This window comes from Oenanthe melanoleuca, chromosome 7, assembly GCF_029582105.1.
Source record: "Oenanthe melanoleuca isolate GR-GAL-2019-014 chromosome 7, OMel1.0, whole genome shotgun sequence".
Classification (NCBI taxonomy): Eukaryota; Metazoa; Chordata; class Aves; order Passeriformes; family Muscicapidae; genus Oenanthe; species Oenanthe melanoleuca.
Window position 1 is genome coordinate 17,534,478 of NC_079341.1, and position 17,726 is coordinate 17,552,203.

Here is a 17,726-nt window from a genome sequence, read left to right on the forward strand (position 1 = left end):
ATACGTGAGACTCCCGCAGGGAGGGACGCGGGCGCACCGCTCGTGGCCTCCTCCCTGAGAAAGGAACGCGCTCCCTGGCAGGCGGCCCGGACAGTGGAACAAGGAAATAACATATAGGAATAAAAATCAGTTCCGAAGCGCTACTCAGGGCACCTCAGACACCATTACATAGCTGCCCCGAGGTGCTGCCCCCGGCAGAGGGCGGCCAAGGGCAGCGCCGCAGCGCCCGACGGACAGCCGGCCCCGCGGCCTTGGTGGAACAGCCAGCAGCCAGGACAGGGACACAGGCGGCCGCTCGCGGGCGCCTGGCACCTCCGGCCCCGCCGTTCTGCCTGGGTGGCAACAGGCGCGGGCGCTGTCAGCAACTGCTGTACAAAACACGCGTGCTGAGGCGGAATGTCGCCTCTCCGCGTGTAACGTTACGGAGATTTCACTGGAAAGCTCTGCTACAGACAGCGGTTACTGATCTCCCGTGATGCGCACGCTCTCCCGGGGCCAGAAGAGCTGAGAGGGAACCCCAAACGCGGTTGCTCAGCTCCGCCAGCCTTCAGGTGCGCCCGCGTGGGCATGCCGCTTACGGAGGGACGGATGCGCGGGCCAGACGGGGGCACACAGCAGAGACAGCACGGCACAAGCGGCCGGGCTGAGCCGCGGCCGCGAGCCCTCGCTGGTGTAGATGGGCCCGCCCCGTCCAAGCAAAGGGGCAGCAGCCTGAGCCGCACGGCGGGGAAGGTCCCGGTCCCCGGCGACCCGCGGCCGCTCGTCCGCACGCCCGGGGCCGCTGCCGTCCCGCGTTCCGCGAGCCCGGGGGAGCCGGCGCGGGCGGGCTCCGCATTGGCTGTTGCTAGGTGACGTACGCCGCGCCACGTGACCGATGTTAAATGCCGTCCCGGCGGCGCGCGGCGCGCACAGTCCGTCCCGCGGGCGGCGGCGGGAGCGCGGCTGCACCGCCCGGCGGAGCGCGGCCAGCATGGTGGCGCGGCTCTGACCGCCTGTCCCCGGTCGGGACGGCCGCGGGGCGGCGACCCGGGCCCCGGCGGGCGGGGGCGCGGCATGACGGGGGTGCTGGAGAGTCTGATGCCGGACATGCACACCAGCCAGATCTCCGCCGGCAGCTACCACCAGCACGGCGGCCTGCACAAGCCGCAGGAGTCCCCCACTCTGCCCGTCTCCACGGCCACCGACAGCAGCTACTACACCAACCAGCAGCATGGGGCAGCGGGCGGGCCGCCCTACGGCCCCGTGAGCTCCTACCCCTACGCGGGCGGCGGCACCGCCCCCTACTCTGCCAAGGCCGCCTACGACGTGGGTTACGGGAGTGCCTACGGCTCCTACGGGCCCTACGGCAGCAGGGCTTCTCCGGCCAACAACGACTCCGGTACGTCCGAGCCCCGCGTGGGGGACGGCTCGGTGAGCCTGGCGAGGAGGCGGTCGAGCCTCTGCACACGGGGTGGGCCGGGAGAGAGTTCTTTCCCGGTGGGTCGCCCCGACGGGGCGGGCGGCGATGCCGAGCTGAGAGCAGGGCCCGGGGTGGCGGGGGCGCCTCGCCTCACTGGGGTTGCCGTTTTTGCCGCAGCAGAGAAGGAAGACTGCGAGCCGGAGATCAGGATCGTGAACGGGAAGCCGAAGAAAGTGCGGAAGCCCCGGACCATCTACTCCAGCTTCCAGCTGGCGGCTCTTCAGCGGCGCTTCCAGAAAACCCAGTACCTCGCCTTGCCCGAGAGAGCGGAGCTGGCAGCCTCGCTCGGCCTCACCCAAACACAGGTAAGGCTCTCCCGCCGCGGGGCCCCGGGCACCTGCCGCCCCGCCGGGGCTTGTCGCCCTCCGCGGAGTCGGTGCGAGCGTGGGAGGAAGGCCGGCCCATGGCGCCTCGACGGCCCGGGGTGGGAGTGCGGGCGAGGCGGCTGCGCCGCTGAGGCAGCGCCGGGGGTGCTCGGGGCTGCGAAAGCTGCTCGTCCCTGCTCCGCTGCGGGCGGTCTGGGCGCCGGGAAGGCGCCGCGGAGGCAGCGGCCGCCTGACGCCCCTTTCCCCGCAGGTAAAGATCTGGTTTCAGAACCGCCGCTCCAAGTTCAAGAAGATGTGGAAAAGCGGGGAGATCCCAGCGGAGCCGCCTCCTCGCCGCAGTTCTTCCCCGCCGTCTCCCTCCTCGCCCCCCTCCTGGGACTTTGCTCCGCACTCACGTACCGGGGGCGGCACCGGCACCGCCAGCCCCAACCCCGCCGCCGCCTTCCTCGGTAGTTACTCGTGGTACCCGCCGGGCCCCGCCGGCCCCGCGCACCTGCCGGCGGCCGCTCCCCTCCCGCAGCCGGCGCAGCCCCCGCATCACCACGGTAGCGGCAGCATCTTCTAGGCGCTGTAAAGACTGAAGCCCGCGGGCCGCACCCCGGCAGCCGCGGGGCACCGACGTGCAGCACTGGTGTTTTGGTGAAGCCTGGCTCCAGCCCCGGCCATCCCGGCGGAGAGGAACCACTCCGCGCCCCGTCCCGCCCCGTTGCCACCGGCGGCGGGGCCCGTGTGCATTCGACCCCGTGGGGTCCTCCCTTCCGCCGTGAAAACAACCACGCTGCGGAGCAAGTACTCACCTCCCTCTCTTCTCTCCGTCCACCTTCCTCCTCTTCCCCGGCATTTTCATCAAACCACCGGTGCAGAACTCTGGTTAACTTTACTTTTTATTTTTTTAAAGTTGATAGGTGCCTTTGCGGATAACCTCACATTCATGTTGGGGATTAAAAAATAAAAAGATAAAAAAAAGATAAATAATTTTTATATGTAGATTTAAAACAGAAGCCTCCCGTGTTTAAGGTATCTTTTAGCCGTGAACAAAACCGTCCGGCGGGGGCGGGGGCCGGTCACAGGCGGCGATGCCGGTGCTCCCGCCCGTGCGCTGCCTCCGGGCTGGTTTCTTGCCCCGATGGGGCTTGCCCGGGTCGGGCGCCAGCCGCAGCGAGTCCTCCTCTCCGCCCCACTCTGCTCTTCCCCCGCCGGCAACCTTGCCGCTGACATGCCCCTGGTCTGTTTGATGTCTAGCGTCGTGGGAAAAAAAAAAAAAAAAAAACAAAAAAAACCAAAAAAACCCAAAACAAAACAAACAAAAACAAAAAAAAAAAAAAAAAAAAAAAAAAAAAAAAAAAAAAAAAACAGAACAAAACAAACAAAGTGTATTTTTGGTTATTTATTATGGAAAACTTATACACTCATTAATGTTTCTTTTACAATAAGCAGAGATTATTTAAATAAATTATTGTTTCCATGGTGCCCACGCTGAGTTTTTGAGGGATGGAGGAGGTTGAGGGTGTCGTTTCAGATCCGGGTGTTCGCTGGGAGGGAGAGCTGCGTCCCCTCTACCCCCTCCTCATTTTAACTATTGCCTCAAGCCTGCGATTTCCCCCCTCCTTCCCCTCTTTCCCGTCTACAATAAAATCTCGCCCCTGACAGTCTTCTCGGCGAGGCCATGAATCACTCAGCGCTGCCTGCAGCGGCCCAGAGCTGCCCCCCCTTCTCCCTCTCCCGCCTGCTGGCGCCAGCGACATTTCACCCGGGACAGACTGCTGCCGTCTCACAGCTTCCCATGGCGGTCCGGAGGGGTTTGGGGCAGGACCGTTCCCGGGATTTGTGGTAGTCCTGGAGCTGGTCCTCGCGCCCAGCCCTGCTCCAGAGGCATTTCGCCTTGCCCCTCCAGCAATAGCACCCAGGCCAGTAACCTGCATGGGATCTTTGCGTGGGCCAGAGCTGGTGGCTGCCCCGAGCCCCTCTGTGGTGCCTTAAGGGCGGGAGGCACGAACCGGATTCTCTCTGAGATATGCCCCTTGAGGACTAGACCTCTCAAGATGTTCCCCTCTGGGAGGCAGCCCTTCAGCTTCATCCCGTCTAGCTGAAATCCTCTGGGATGTACCTCTAAGGTCAACATCCCTCCAGACTGAATCCCTTCCCAGGCAGCACACCATCCAAGCTGCAGCTTCATGGGATGTATCCCTCGAGGGCTGGACCCCTCCAGGATGTAACCCTCTGGAACGCTCCCTGCACCCCTCTGAGCTGAACCCTCACTTTGATGACCTTTGCTGCACCCTTCGGGGCCGCCCCACTCGTGATGCCACCTCCCGGCTGTGCCCCTCCGAGGTGTAACCCTGAGGGGCAAACCCCTGCGGGCTGCATCCCTGGAAGCTTTGCTGCTTGAAGAAGCAAAAGCTGGTGAAAGAAGGGATCTCTGGCTTTCATCACCACGAGGACCCTGCCATTCTTGGAGAAGGCATGGGGAGAGAGAACCGTGCTGAAGATCCCATTGCAGACAAGATGAAGGCCCAGGCCAGCTTGCCCGGGGTCGCGAATGCGCAGCCTGGCCGAGACTCTTCCGAGAGGCCTTGGCATGAGGAGCCCGGGCGGGGCCGAGGAAGGCCGAGGGGGGCGGCCCCACAAGGAGACACGTCGGGAGGAGGGGGGAAAGAAAGGGGAAAAGAGGGAGGGGGAAGAAGGGGGGAAAGCGGCAGGGCAGATCGCTTGTGAGAGCTTGGGGAAAGCTTGGGGGCGAGGGAAGGCGGGGGTCGAAGGAGGAGTGAAGAAAAGCAAAGAATGACGGGGGGATGTTGGAAGATGAGGGTCGGGTGCAAAGAAAGCAAGAGGAAGGAGTGGGAGAGACAAAGGGGAAAGCGGCAGCTGCCCTGCAGTGCCGGCGCTGACCCGGCGGCGAGGACTGGGATGAGAGCCCAGAGCTGCCTCAAGACACAGGGTGTCGACCCATCCCATATCTCTCCTCTCCTTCCTCCGCCCTCCGGCCGCGGGGAGACCTGGTGGCAGTGGCCTCTGTCGCCCGCTCGGACCGGGGAGAAGAAATTTCCCCGCTGGCAGACGGTGAAGCGCTGGGGAGGGGAGCACGGAGCTGGGCGGCAAGCGTGGCGAGCAGCACCGCAGAGCCCCACGGCCCCGCGGTCCGGCAGGAGCTCAGTTCTCAGCAGCGCGGTGTTTCCGCGGGCTACGACGCGGGGGGCGGAGAGGGGGGGGAAAGTGGGATACACTACTTTGTCAGGTGACAAGTTTTGCTAAATCGGTCGTCCGGGATGCACGAGGAAGCCGTGGTCGCGGGCCACGGCCAGGACGGAGACGATTCCCATTCCCGTTCCCTCCCCGTCCCCCCGCCCCATCGCTAACACAGGCGCTTCACGCAGTTAAATAAAGGTACCCCTCAAACGTCTGCGTCCCGGTCTCTCCAGTCCGATATAGCACTGCGCTGCAGGGTGGTGCTCGGCTCCGTGGGGTCGGGCAGATTGCCGAGAACGGCGTGGGGTCCCTGGGACAGGGACCTGCCCAACAGGGGAACGCTATCAGCGGTCGGGGAGCAGAGCACACCACACCCAGGACTGGAGCCTTCGTGCTTTCTTTCTGTTATTTAGTATTTTATAATTTATTTGTTACTATTTATATACTGTGTGTTGGTATCCGTCCTCTCTGGGCTGTCCGCACCTGGTGTATGCGACGGGGTTTTCTGTGCTTCAGCATCCCCGTATCTTCCAGAGTCCTCCCAGGCTCCGTATTTCCCCAGCTGCTCGCATCCCAGATGCGGCTCACACGGTGCGGGGGCCGGCGGCGTTACAGCAGTTCCCGCGCACCGCAGATGCATACGTATAGAAATGCGTGTGTTTGTGACCGGTTTTCTTCTGCTCCTTTCCTGTCCGACAGGACGGGGCACCACCGCTGGGAACCGTGATCCCCCTCACAAGTTGCCCGGGGTTCGGCCGCCCGGAGCCGGCCAAAGTCGCGGGATAAGCGGGGCGAGAGACGCCCTGGCCCCGCAGCACTCCGGGAAGGGCTGCGGAGCGGCGGAGGGGGCTGCTGGGGGGCTGGGACGGCTCCACCCCACGGCCCAGCGCCGAGGTTCCCCCTTCCGCCCCCCGCCGGGCCTGGTCCCGGGGCCGGGCCGGGGGGCGGCGGAGCGGGGCCGGTCCCGGGGGCGGCCGGGGGAAGCGATGGCTCCGCGAGCAGCCCGGTCCGGGAGGGCGGCACGGCAGCAGCCCGGCCGAGGGGCACCCTCTGCCCCCCCGGAGCACGGGCGGGGCCGGCCGGGCTTGTACCGTGGGGAGGCAATTTACTCATTTGCCCGGTGAAAAGAGAAAGCACGAGAAATTCAATTAAAGCGGCTCTGGCAAAAGGAGTTATTTGAGGCATGAATGTCTCCCCTAAAGCTGCAGCAATCATGTGGCATTAGACACTTCCGGAATCCTATAGCCAACTTGAAAAATCCCAGACCCCTTTTTTCCCTAATTTTTGCTCTGATCTGTAATTTTATCCACATTTGCACTAGTTTGAGCATTCTGGCTCTCCCATCTGAAAGCCTGCAATTACTATATAATTCTTCGCAATTTCACATGTCCTAATATGGACTGTAATTTTTGCGCAAGACAATTTCCTGCTATTTCAAGCATCAACATTGTCAAAGTTGTATGTACATAATAAATGGGAATATCAATGCATAGTTTTTAGCATAACATCTTGACTCCTCGATAATTATATCCGTTCGGAGCCTACGCAGAATTAGCCTGAATTGCATGGTAACTGCTGCTGCTTTAAAATTTTTAAAAATTACTCATAATTTTCCCAAAGATTACCAAGATCTCGAGTGCACAATGTCATCAGCGTAATGAAGAGTAAACATTTATGCTAATAATCTGCAATTTTTTTCATCAGCTATAAAGACAGAGGCTATATAGCAGAAAATTTCAGTCATATTCTGCAAGAGCAGAGCTGCAAAAAGGCTGCTGCGCTCAGAGGCATGTGCATCTCTGGGGGATCTCAATCCACATTTGCACTCTCAGGATATTATTATTGTGCTCGACTTCTTTTTTTTTTTTTTTTTTTTTTTTTTTTTTTTTTTTTTCTTTCTCCCTCCCCGATCCTCTCCCTCTCTCTCACACTCTCTCGTTCTTCTAACTTTCGTAGCAAAAAGCCGCGTTCGGTCCTTTGGTTTGTTGTAAAGCAAAGACTTGTGCCCAGAGCCTCAGGGACTGAGGCGGAAGGTAAGGGTGGCGACACAGGCTCCTTTCTCGCGGGGGTAGGTGAGTGCACGGGGCGCGACGCGGACGGATGCCCCGCGTGGGCCGGGACAGGGGGGAAATACCGGCGGCGGCTCCGCCGACCCGCTCTCCCCGCAAAACTTCCCGCCGGCGACACCGGGGCGAGGAAGGGAGTGGGACGGCGGGCCGGGAGACGGGGATGCCGTGCACGGCCGAGCCGCGCCGCGCCGCGCCGGAGCGTCCCGCGGGCCGAGCCGAGCCGAGCCGAACCGAGCCGAACCGAGCCCGGAGCTCGGCGCGGGCAGAGCGGCGCGGGGCACTCGCCGCCCGGGACTGCCGCGCTGCCCGGGGCTGCCGGCGCCGGCGGGAGCTCGGTTTTGGCGGTGGTTTCGTGGTGCGCGTTTGTCGGTTCCTTGCGAAGGGGAGCGTTACTGCCCGGTCCCGAGCCGGGAGGCGGGGGGGAAAGGCGCCGGCGCGGGGGGGACATGGCACTTTTTCACTGGCATGAGAGTGGCGGTGGCGCGGAGAGCGGAGCGGGCGGCGGCGGGGATTTCTTATCCCCCTCTGTCAAACGAAGGGAGCGAATTCCGAATGCGAACGGGCTTGGGCTCTGATATTTGATTTTTTTTTTTCTAGTTTCAGGGGCCGCTCTGTGCTCTGCAATTAGATTGACACATGTACAACATCCCCAGCTATTGAAGGGGGTTCGCAGGGACACTCCAAGGGGATTTTTTTCCCCCTTTTTCTTTTTGGGTGGAAGATATTAAAGAGGTATCTGTTGTTTGGCAATTTTGCTAAGTCTGTCTTCATTACTTCAACATTGTGCATTTGCTAATTTGGAAGCCCCTTCCTATTGACAGCTCTGCTCCATACACCTGCAAGCAATTTGCAGAGCTCCAATATAGGAGAATTGCAGAGATGGCAGCTCGCACCTATTTTATTTTTTTTTTCTTCGCTTTTCTCAATGCACAGCAAATTTGGCTTTCAGTGCGTTATCTCTTTTGTTAATGCAAAAAGATTCCCTGGGCGAAAAAATTGCTCATAATTACCAGAGAGATGGGGAAACTGCATTAGAATAAATAAACCTGAAATTACTGTAATTATGTTGTGTTTGATGGGCTCGGCTTGTAATCAAGAAGAGAATACAGTGAAATGATGCTGACCCTCTTGGGTTTGCAGCTGTACGCGCACTTTGGGGTCTTTTTTTGCAGAAAAGAGTCATTTTGATCATCATTAAGCTGTGTGTAACCTATTTCAGAAGTGTTTGAAAATGAGGGGCACTTTTTTTTTTCCCCAACAAGGAAAAGTATATCCCAAAATTACATTTTGCCATTTACGGACTCATCCATAAGGTTGTGTTTGCCGGGTGACAATTGGTAAAGGTATAATATTCGAAATCAGGGCTTAATCATTGTAATGAGGTATTGTTTCAATATAAGCACCTTTGGATTATTCATAGTTTAATTAATATCCTCATTATGAAAATCTTCGAATCAGATATTTGATGAACTACTTGTCAGCAACAAGGCAGAATTAATTAGGCCTGTATTGAGATTAACATTTTCAAATGTACAATTATAATAGCCTCTAACTCAAGACCGCCTCGCTGAGAGAAAACTGATAATTTCTCTATTTGAACTGTTAGCAAGACGTTATTGAATTAGGAGAAGTTAATATATCTTTAAACCCCTCCGAGCTGCTTGGCCACCCCGCTTCTGCCCGGTCGAAGGCGTTCGGTGACCGGCGGAGCCGCGGCGGGAGCTGTGCGGCTCCTGGGGCGATACGGGAGCCCTCCGGCTCCGCTCGGGACTTCGGGCCGCTCGGGACCGGGCTCGGGCCGCCGCACCGCGTGTGCTGCGCTGCCGCGCATCGGCTGCGCGCCGGGCCGCGCACTGGGGACTGCGCGCGTATCTCCTGCGAGTGAGCACGGCCCCGCGGGGCTGCACAGCCTGTCCCTCGCGGAACGTGCCCGCAGAGATGGGCACGGGCGGCCGGCCGAGCCCAGCCGCGGCGAGCTCCCTCCGCTCTGCAGCGTTTTACCCACTCCAGCAATAGCCACGGGTTGCGCCCGGCGCTGCGGGGAGCGGGCACGGCTCAGACCGGGGCTGGGCTGACCGCGGCGGTACCGGCACAGTTCGCCTCCCGTGGGATGCGCGGGTAGGCAGCCGGCTCGGCTGTCGGGACGGAGGGCTGGGGCTCTGACCACATCCCCTTCCCATCCCAGCAGCTGGGCCCGGCCGCCCCCGACTCCGAGCGACTTCTCCGCCGAGGGTCCCGCGACCATCGCGAAGGCTGTCGCCGCCTAACTGGGCCCGGCCGGGCGCACGGGGGACAGGCTGCCCTGTCCGGGGCGCCTCGCTCCTCCGTCTGGCCTCCCGGTTACGGCCACCGCCGTCCCGCCGCGGAGCGCGGAGCCTGGCCCGGACCCCGCTCCCGGCCGCACCACGAGACATGGAGCATGAGTGTCTCTTTTTTCAAACCATAATTTTACTGTCTCAAAGAAACTTTATAACTTATGTACAAAGATTTGTGTGGGTTTTTTTCCATTTCCTCCCCCAAATACAAAGCAATAAGTTAACATTCTCAATATAAAACTAAACTTTGACATATAGAACACTAAACACAGCCGAGCTCAGTTGATCACATTTTCCGAATTTCACAAGTAAAATGTCAAGATCTCAGTACACAAAGCATCATGTTTTACAGCCACACGAAACAGAACGGAAATAATAATAATAATAATAATAATAATATTAATAATTAAAAAAGGCTAAATTTGTGCAACATGTTTACAGAACAATAATAATAATAATTAAGAATAAAATATGTACAGCGAGTAGCTCCTGCACGTCGGTTTGTGCATTTCGACTTCGGGCCGGCTTTGCGCGGGGAGGCCGCGCCGGGACTGTGCGGGTGTGCCCGCCCGCCCGCCCTCCCGGTGGGTCCCCCCCGCCGCCCTCCGGGCCCTCGTTCCGTCCTCTGCGCCTTGCTTCACCTCAGCAAAGCGCCGGCAGCTGCTGCAATTCTCTTCAGAGTACCAAACAATGTGCATTTATTTCCTTTGTTAAATACGCGAGAAATGCAAATCATTCGGACCAAAACTCTCCACACCAACGAAGTATAAAAGTTATTGTAAAAGTTAAAATCGCATCCTTCCCTCGTGGTGATTTATTCGGGGTGGAGGGGGGGAACGGGACGACGGACCGTCTGTGGTTTTGTTTAAACTGTGCGTCCAAGCAGTACACTCAGCAAGCTGAGTTTGTTTCTAGCACTCTCATAGTGGTAATTTAAATCAATAAATAAACCCCCTGTCTTCCCCTTTTAACAACAACAAAAAATATACAGATGGATAGTGAAAGGTACAGAAAATGTCGCGGGAAAGAAGCTCTGGAAAATTGTACAGCCTCCTTCCCCCTTGCAATTGAAGAGACCGTCAGATCGGGGTAGTAAATAAATGACCTACATTTCAACAGACACAGACAGACAGACAGGACAGAGGAGAGGGCTTCCCCGCCCCCCAGACATCTTTTTCTGATTGTCCCACAAAGCCGCGGCCGGCGCTCGCTCTGCTCCCAGGCTGTTGTGCCGTGCTCGGGGCCGCTCCGTCAGCTGTCAGCGGTGGGAACCGGCCCGCATCACATCTGTGCTCTCCTGCACCGAGCTACCGTGCAGCGTCCTAATGGCTGGATGGGCAAGAGACCTCCTGTTTGTTTGTTTGCTTGGGTTTCTTTTGTGGTTTTTTAAAACTCTCTCTCTCTCTTCCCCTCTCTTTTTTCCCCCCCTTTTCTTTTATTTGATTTGGTTTCTTTTTTTTTTTTTTTTTCGTAATAATTTTAATTCTTTTTGGGGCCGATAGTGCTTGCATTAGGGGAAAACGTATATATAATCACATCAGTTGCGGCTGCTGCATAGCTTCTTGGTGGGCCGAAGGATACCACGACGTGTAGCTGGGGATGTAGGTGCCCGGGGTCCCCGACGAGGCCTTACCGGAGGCAGAGGTGGTATTCCACACTGGAGGCACGGGTGGCGAGCTGCCAGAGAGAGCCCTGCCGTTGGTCAAGGCGCTGCTCTCCAGAGCGGCCCCTCCTTGCTTCATCAGCTTCTTGAATTTGGAGCGCTTGTTCTGAAACCAAATCTTTACCTGCAAAGGGGAATGGGGCAGAGCTCAGCATCCTCCGGTACCGTCCAGCATCCCCCCCATCCCTCCCAGGGCACGACGGACCCCCCCACGCGGTCCCCCAGCTTCTCTCCCTCATTACCCCCGGACTGTTGTGTTATTTTGTGACGCCAAGCCACCCAGCAGGAGCCTCCTGGGCCCACTCCAGCGGGCTCTGCGGGGGCTTCCCCAGCGCCGGGAGCGCCCCGTGGCGGGACGGGTGTCGCACCGCTGCCCGCGGCTGTGACCCGTGTGCATTACACGTGTGGTCTCCCACGCCGACCATGCGGACACGGAGGGGACACGGGAGAGGGGCCGGCTCAGTCGGAGCTGTACCTGGGTCTGGGTGAGTCCCAGAGATGCTGCGAGCTCGGCTCTTTCGGGCAGAGCCAGATACTGAGTCTGCTGGAACCTCCTGTTCAAAGCCTGTAGCTGCAAACTGGAGTAAATAGTCCTGGGTTTGCGGATTTTTTTCCCTTTCCCATTAAAGCGAACTTCCCCTCCTTCTACCACAGTGCTTTTCTCCGATTCGGCCCCTACAAACAACAAACGATGCAGAATAAATAATAATAATAATAGCAGCAATAGCAATAATAGCAGTAACAGTAATAGCAGCAGCAGCAGTAACAATAACAACAGCAACATCAACAATAACAATAATGAGAAGGAGGAAAAGTGAAGCTCGAGTAAGGCTAACAAAGGCTCCGGGCGATTATGGCAGCCCAGGCTTCTTCCCAGAGAAAGTTTGCTATTTTTACAGGCTGCAGTTTAGGTTTAATTACCCTTAATTGCATACATTGTTTATAGCGCTACGCAATAAATAATTACGAAGACTAATACGTGCACATCTGGGTTGGTTTCTTTTCCAGCCAAGCATTGTGTGCTCTGTGTATTGGTCCCCTGCGATCCTCAGCCTCTCTTGACTAATATTTTGTAATTTAATTTAATTTTTTCCCCCGATAGATTTTTTTAAATACAACACCCTCCCTCCCACCTTGCCTTCCCTCCTCCCCTCCCCCCCTCCCCAAAGCCGAGTGCACCTACCTGTCTCCTCTAACCGGGTCTGAGTCAGGCTGGAGCTGTTGGGGTAGGACTGCACTGAACTGATGTAGGGGTTGCTCGAGTGGCTGCTGACCGAGTTCACATAGGGGTAGCCCAGCGGTCGGGAGAAGGACGAAGCTGTGCTGTACGAGCTGTCAGGCTGAGAGTGGCCCGCTGAGTGTAAACAGTGCATGGAATAGTGTCCGTGGGACATGGGAGAAGGAGACATTTGCTGGCTGGGCGGCCCAAACTCCATAAAGACAGCCTTCCCTGAGACGGGGCTATTTAGACTCTCTGGCATGGTAGTCATGGTCATTTCTTGTCGCTTGGTCTGTGTGTGTGTTCTCTCTTCAGCTTGCCTTTTTGGGGTCTGTTGTGTTTCTCAGGACAGGAAAGAACCCAATTTAAGCGAAACAGGGTTTTTCACTTTCCATTCATAAGAAAATGGAGTTTGTCTCTTTGAAAAGTCTAAGCATGATGCTGTAGATCTACACAAACTCGCCTAAAAGCTTTGACTCAGCCAAGTCTATGAATATTCATGAGACGGCGGAGCTGATTGGTCCGCCGTCTTGCATAATCGCTTTGGATTGGTCCGAGGCGCTCGGGGCTCGCCCGGACCCCGGTGAGCGCGGAGAGCCGGGCTGGCAGCGCCGCGCCCGCCCGAGCGCCGGCGGCGGCCGCACGCCCGCCCCGCTGCCGGCCGGGAGCCCGCTCCCGTCGCGGGCCGCCCGCTCCCGCCGCCGCCGACCGAGAGCGCCTATCCGGAGCTCGGCAGAAGGCACCGCACCCCCTCCGCCCTTCTCCGCGAGGGCGGCGCGGAGGGGACAGCAGCCGCGCTCGGCCGGCCTCGGCGGGCTGCGGGGGTTCGTGCAGCTGCCGGCCCGCTCCGGCAGACGGCGGCGGGACCCGCGGACAAAGCCAGCGGCCCCCGCCCGGCTGCCGCGCGCACTCCGCGGGCGCGCAGGGGCTCTCGGCCCCGGCCGCGGGTCCCAGCGCCGCCCGGCTGCCGCCGTCATGGTTTTAAAGGGAAAAAAGCAACCCAACCAAACGAAATCGCCCTGAAAGGGCCCAACGGCGCATTTGAGCTTAAAATGAAAACTTCCGCGTGCGTGAGCGGTAAATGAGGTGGGACTTAGGAGATCCTCCCCAGAAAGCCCACGATGAATCCCAAATTACTTTGCTAGATAATTAGAAAGTGTTGATAATTATTTCTTTCATAATTCTGCGGTGTGACTGTAACAGGAAAATGATCTTGTGAAAGTTCACACGTGCAGATGTATTAGTTACTGATTCATTTGATTAAATGCTAGTCTCAAGTGCTCTGATCCACAGCTGAAGGCGGCCCCATTAGCATAACACTGATGTTTAATTTTCATACGCATAATTAGCCATATATTTAACACTAATAGCAACATGCAGCCTTCCAGCATTAAACAGCCTGGGATTTGATCTGGCCTGGGCTGAACTTTCCCGGTTGCACCTAGGCTGTCTAGGGTGCGCAGTTATCACGGCACTACATCTATGCAATCAAGCACATTTTGGCAAAGGGAGAACACTAATAAAAGTGAATATTCAAAACAAATCGCAGCGTTGATGTCGTTAGAGGTATTAGCGCCGGCAGCGGGTCTGGGGCACCCCCGGCAGAGCCCGCATAGTGTTCAGGCTCCTTCGGGCAGCGACGGCTCTTGGAGCAGCCGCCCCTGACTGTGCAAAGCTGGCACAACCGAGCCTCTCTGCTCCTGGCCTTTTTTTTTTTTTTTTTTTTTTTTTTTCCCTTTCATTAGCGGCTCTGTCGGTTTTAATTGCCCGTTTCTTAACGACTCTTTTACCTCCTTCTCTCCCCTCCCCACCCTTTTTTTTCTTCTTCTCAGTGTTTTGGGGGGTTTTTGCTTTGCTCGCAACACGCAAACTTCATTCTCACTGACTCTCCGAGGCTTGGCGCGGAAGGGGCGGTGGAGGTGTTTCCGCACGCACGCGGTCTCCCCCGGCAGCCAGCTCTGCCCTCCTGGCCAGGGAAGTGACCACCCGAGGCAGGTCAGCGAGCTAGACCGGGTAGAGAGCAGGGAGCCCCGGCAGCTCCGGCACCTTCGCCGCCTCAGCCTGGCAACTGAGACAGCGGAGGCCGCTCCGCGTCCGCCGGGGCTGCCGTCTTCTCCTCCGATCGGCCGGACACAGGCAGTCCGGGGCGAACCACAGTCCCTCCGACCCCGCCAAAACCCCGCGGACAGCTCGGTGAAGCTCTGCTCGCACCCGTCCGTCGAAGCAGGGCCCCCGCCGCTCCGTGCATTGCTGGCCCCCGTCAGCGAGGCTTCGGCGGGCGCGGAGGGGCCGCGGCCGCAGGACCTCCTGACCCCGCGGGAGCGATTGCCACGTCGGGACTCTCGTCGTGCTGGCCCGGCAAATCCTTCTTTAGGACGGGCTTGTGCAAGGCGCTGGCTGTCCCAGAACAGCCGAGACATCTCTTCAGGCCCGTTCGTAATTAGGATTACAAAGGTGCGCTATCAGTGCTCCGCAGCGGCCGGTAAAACTCGCAGTCCCACCAGAGTTACGGGTGGGAGCCCAGAGCGCAGTGATTACCAGGAGCTGCCGGCAGTCCTCCCACCACGGCCGCGGGGGGTTCCCTGCTCCCGGTTGCCCCGCTCCCGCCTCGTCCCACGCCGCGGTAAGAGCAGGACAGGAGGCAGAGGGCAGACGATGGTGAGAAGCTTGGCACCTGCGGTGCTATCCGGGGCTCCCGGCATGGCCGAAATCCACGGGAGGCGCCTCTGGTGCGCCTCCAGGACGCGCCAGACACCCAGCTGCCCCCAGTGCCCCTCAGAAGGGGCAGTGCGGCTGGGTGACGGAAAGTAAGGGAACAAAATACATGCCCCTCCAGGCAATGCCGGCTGTCCTTCGCATTGTTTAATCTCTGCATATTTGTAAACTTGGCTGCATCGTTTGTTTTGCAGGTTTTACGGCCTTCCAAGCTCCTCTCGGGGTGGACGAAGCAAAGCAGTTGCCCCGCGGTGTTAGCTGTATTCTGGGAGGGGGGTCCCTGCTTTTTGAAAAGCTGCTGTTAGAAACTATTAGAGCTGAGAGCTCACTGTACTTGAATGAAAGCAAACAGCAGAGTAAAGCTGTAAGAAAGCAGTTTACTTCTGTCCAGGACCACTGAGGGAGCCAGTGCTCAGCCACTCTGGTTGCCTAAATGTGCAACTGGCCAGCCCTCAGCATGCGACCCCATCTGCCTGCAATGAGGGGCAAGTTCTTTGTACCAAACCACATCATTGTTGCCGTGGGCCTGCGGAACTTCTGGAAGTCCTTTAATTATCTACAAGGCTACCCCACGTTTCACAGGCCCAGGTCCTGCTCTGGTAGCCTCCAAATACCAATGCCAGACCTGTTTAGCCTCACAGGGCAGGCAGCAACGGGCTAAATCACAAATGAATCCCTGCACCTCTGGCAGCCCTGGACTGCAGAGAGCACAGGGCTGAGTGAGACCCGCAGCTCATGAGGTCCATCAGTTTCAAACTCTGTGCAGGAGTCAGGGCTCATCTCCTGGACTGCCAACTCCTCTGCCTCCATAAAAAGCTTAAATTGCAGAGTGCCTCTCCCTTAACTAACATGGGCACCACAGAGCAGTGATTACCCCAAACTGGCTAATTCTTCAAGCAGGGCAATTATTGATCCCCAGAGAGGAGTGCTTTGCATCTCATTTTTAATCACTTTTTGTGCTGTGTAAAAAGAGCGAAAAAGCGGGGGATTGCTGCTGGGTATGATGCTGGGAAGAGTCTGTTCCCTCTGCCTGACACTCTCGGGAAACTTTTTCCCATCCTAGTAGAAGTTACAGCGTGAGAAACAGCACTATGTTAACGCAATGAAGACAAATTGACTCCACACCTCAGCTATAAAGGGAAAATGCTGTGTTTCTCTGTCCTCTCAGCTGCTTAAAGACTGTATCATCTGATATCTATTTGTACCACATAGGATTCAGAAGAGAGGGAAGCCACTTTCTGCCCCTAATCCCGAATACCCCAAACCTTTTGCCACTTGCAGACTGTGCTTGGCTGCTCCAAGGGTCACAAAAAAGCTAAGGACTTTTATTAAATACTCACTAGGTAATACACAGAAAGAACTATGTCCAGAGCCAACCCCTCAAATTGCTTTTTCTGTCCCCTGGAGTGACTTACACAACACTCATTCCCCTCAGAAATTACAGAAATCTCTTCTCTGTCCCGAGTGAAACTTGAAATCCTGGAAGTACAGCAAGTCTCTCCACTCCTTGCTTCATCTTTAGGCTTCTTCCACCAGTTTAGTGAGGATTTCAGCTCCATCTGAGGTAATCACAAGTGTATGTTCAAATTGGGCCGATCTGAAATTCACATTTAGGAGTTATGAGGGGGTAAAAACATTCACCATGCCCGGAGACTCATCTTTTTGGGGTATTTGGGCTGTCAGTGATGAGTTCCACATCTTAGGAAATACCAAAAAAAAAAAAAAAAAAAAAAAAAAATCAGGCACCTTTTATTATCTACAGAAATTGCAGTCCATTTATCCTCCAGAATCTTAAATTCGGGGGATCCTTCCATTATTATTGGCTCTGCAGCAAGAAAAACAAAATGTATTCGAAAGTTAGTTGCAGTCCTGTGTGGATTGTGAAACAAGCAAGAAATGGGGGGGTATCCCAGCAGGTAGCTCCCCTTCCACACAGGTCCCATCTCCCTGGGCTGGCATTCTCTTGACACACTAAAATGTAAAATAAAAGGGAAGACAAAATAGCAAGGTAGGAACTTGCCCATTCCTCTTTTGTAAAAGCATGGAATTTTAATCAAGCTTTAATTAAAACCGTGTGGATAATAACCAAAGCACCAACCACATTTATAAACAACAGATAGTTTTAAATATTTGAATTTTTTAAACAGGCTTAAAATGTTCATTAAATCAGCAAAACAACAATTTTCTTATTTCCCTCTAATTGCCATGCCATTTAGCCACACAGTGAGAAAGAAGGCTTTTCCCCCAGCAGTTCTCCACGACTGGAAGTGAGCACGATCAGTCTGCGGGGCGAGGCTGCGGCTGGTTACCGCCGCCGCAGCCCCAAACTCAACAGCAGCTCTGGCAGGCAGCGAATGACTAAGTGCCACCAGGCTGCTCGGCTTCGGGGACACGATCACATCCTTCTCACCCTCCTCAAATCAACTGTGCTGGCAGAGTCTCTGCCTTGCCAAAAATATGAGTCAAATATTAGCAAAATTTATCATTAACATTTCATTTTTAAACTTGTAATTTGAAAATTATCTAATCTCAATAGTTCCTACTGCATTTTTAATATTATATTTTAATTTATTTCCTAAGAGGTCAATCTCACCGACGTTCCCCTGTCTGCACGGTTATTTTTATCTCCCAATAAAGAAATGTTACAGATCTGGGCTGTTCCGTGTCTGTTTTTTAACAGAAAACCATAGCAGAGAGTTACTAACCTATTGTGAAAGCCATTCCCTCTTCCATTAACAAATCACTGTCATTGGCTACAAAAGAAAAAAAAAACC

The 17,726-nt window shown here is 56.2% G+C and overlaps 3 protein-coding genes across 8 annotated transcripts in view; 1 reads left to right on the plus strand and 2 right to left on the minus strand.

Moving 5' to 3' along the window:
* The first annotated feature begins 969 nt into the window (after positions 1 to 969).
* On the plus strand, positions 970 to 3,036 carry DLX2 (distal-less homeobox 2). 2 transcript variants are annotated; one of them, XM_056496171.1, is made up of 3 exons: positions 970 to 1,378; positions 1,580 to 1,764; positions 2,036 to 3,005. In XM_056496171.1, the coding sequence occupies exons 1-3, from the start codon at positions 1,054 to 1,056 to the stop codon at positions 2,348 to 2,350; spliced, it is 825 nt and encodes a 274-aa protein (XP_056352146.1). In that variant the 5' UTR covers positions 970 to 1,053; the 3' UTR covers positions 2,351 to 3,005. The 2 variants fall into 2 exon arrangements, with proteins under 2 accessions (XP_056352146.1, XP_056352145.1); XM_056496170.1 differs by having other exon boundaries at positions 982 to 1,378; positions 1,577 to 1,764; positions 2,036 to 3,036.
* Positions 3,037 to 10,824: 7,788 nt separating this feature from the next.
* DLX1 (distal-less homeobox 1) lies at positions 10,825 to 12,613 on the minus strand. The gene is made up of 3 exons (XM_056496172.1): positions 12,202 to 12,613; positions 11,494 to 11,693; positions 10,825 to 11,142 (listed from the first exon to the last, which is right to left on the minus strand). The coding sequence occupies exons 1-3, from the start codon at positions 12,512 to 12,514 to the stop codon at positions 10,888 to 10,890; spliced, it is 768 nt and encodes a 255-aa protein (XP_056352147.1). The 5' UTR covers positions 12,515 to 12,613; the 3' UTR covers positions 10,825 to 10,887.
* A 3,637-nt stretch (positions 12,614 to 16,250) lies between these two features.
* The window catches only part of METAP1D (methionyl aminopeptidase type 1D, mitochondrial), a 43,372-nt gene continuing 41,896 nt past the window's right edge, over positions 16,251 to 17,726 (minus strand). For 3 of the 5 annotated variants that reach the window (XM_056496164.1, XM_056496163.1, XM_056496168.1), the window contains 3 exons: positions 17,658 to 17,705; positions 16,699 to 16,777; positions 16,251 to 16,549 (listed from right to left, as the gene is read on the minus strand). In XM_056496164.1, coding sequence (XP_056352139.1) covers positions 16,471 to 16,549; positions 16,699 to 16,777; positions 17,658 to 17,705 — 206 coding nt within the window. In that variant the 3' untranslated portion in view covers positions 16,251 to 16,470. Of the gene's footprint in view, positions 16,651 to 16,698; positions 16,778 to 17,657; positions 17,706 to 17,726 lie in introns of all 5 variants that reach the window. The other 2 variants (XM_056496166.1, XM_056496165.1) reach the window with 1 other exon arrangement.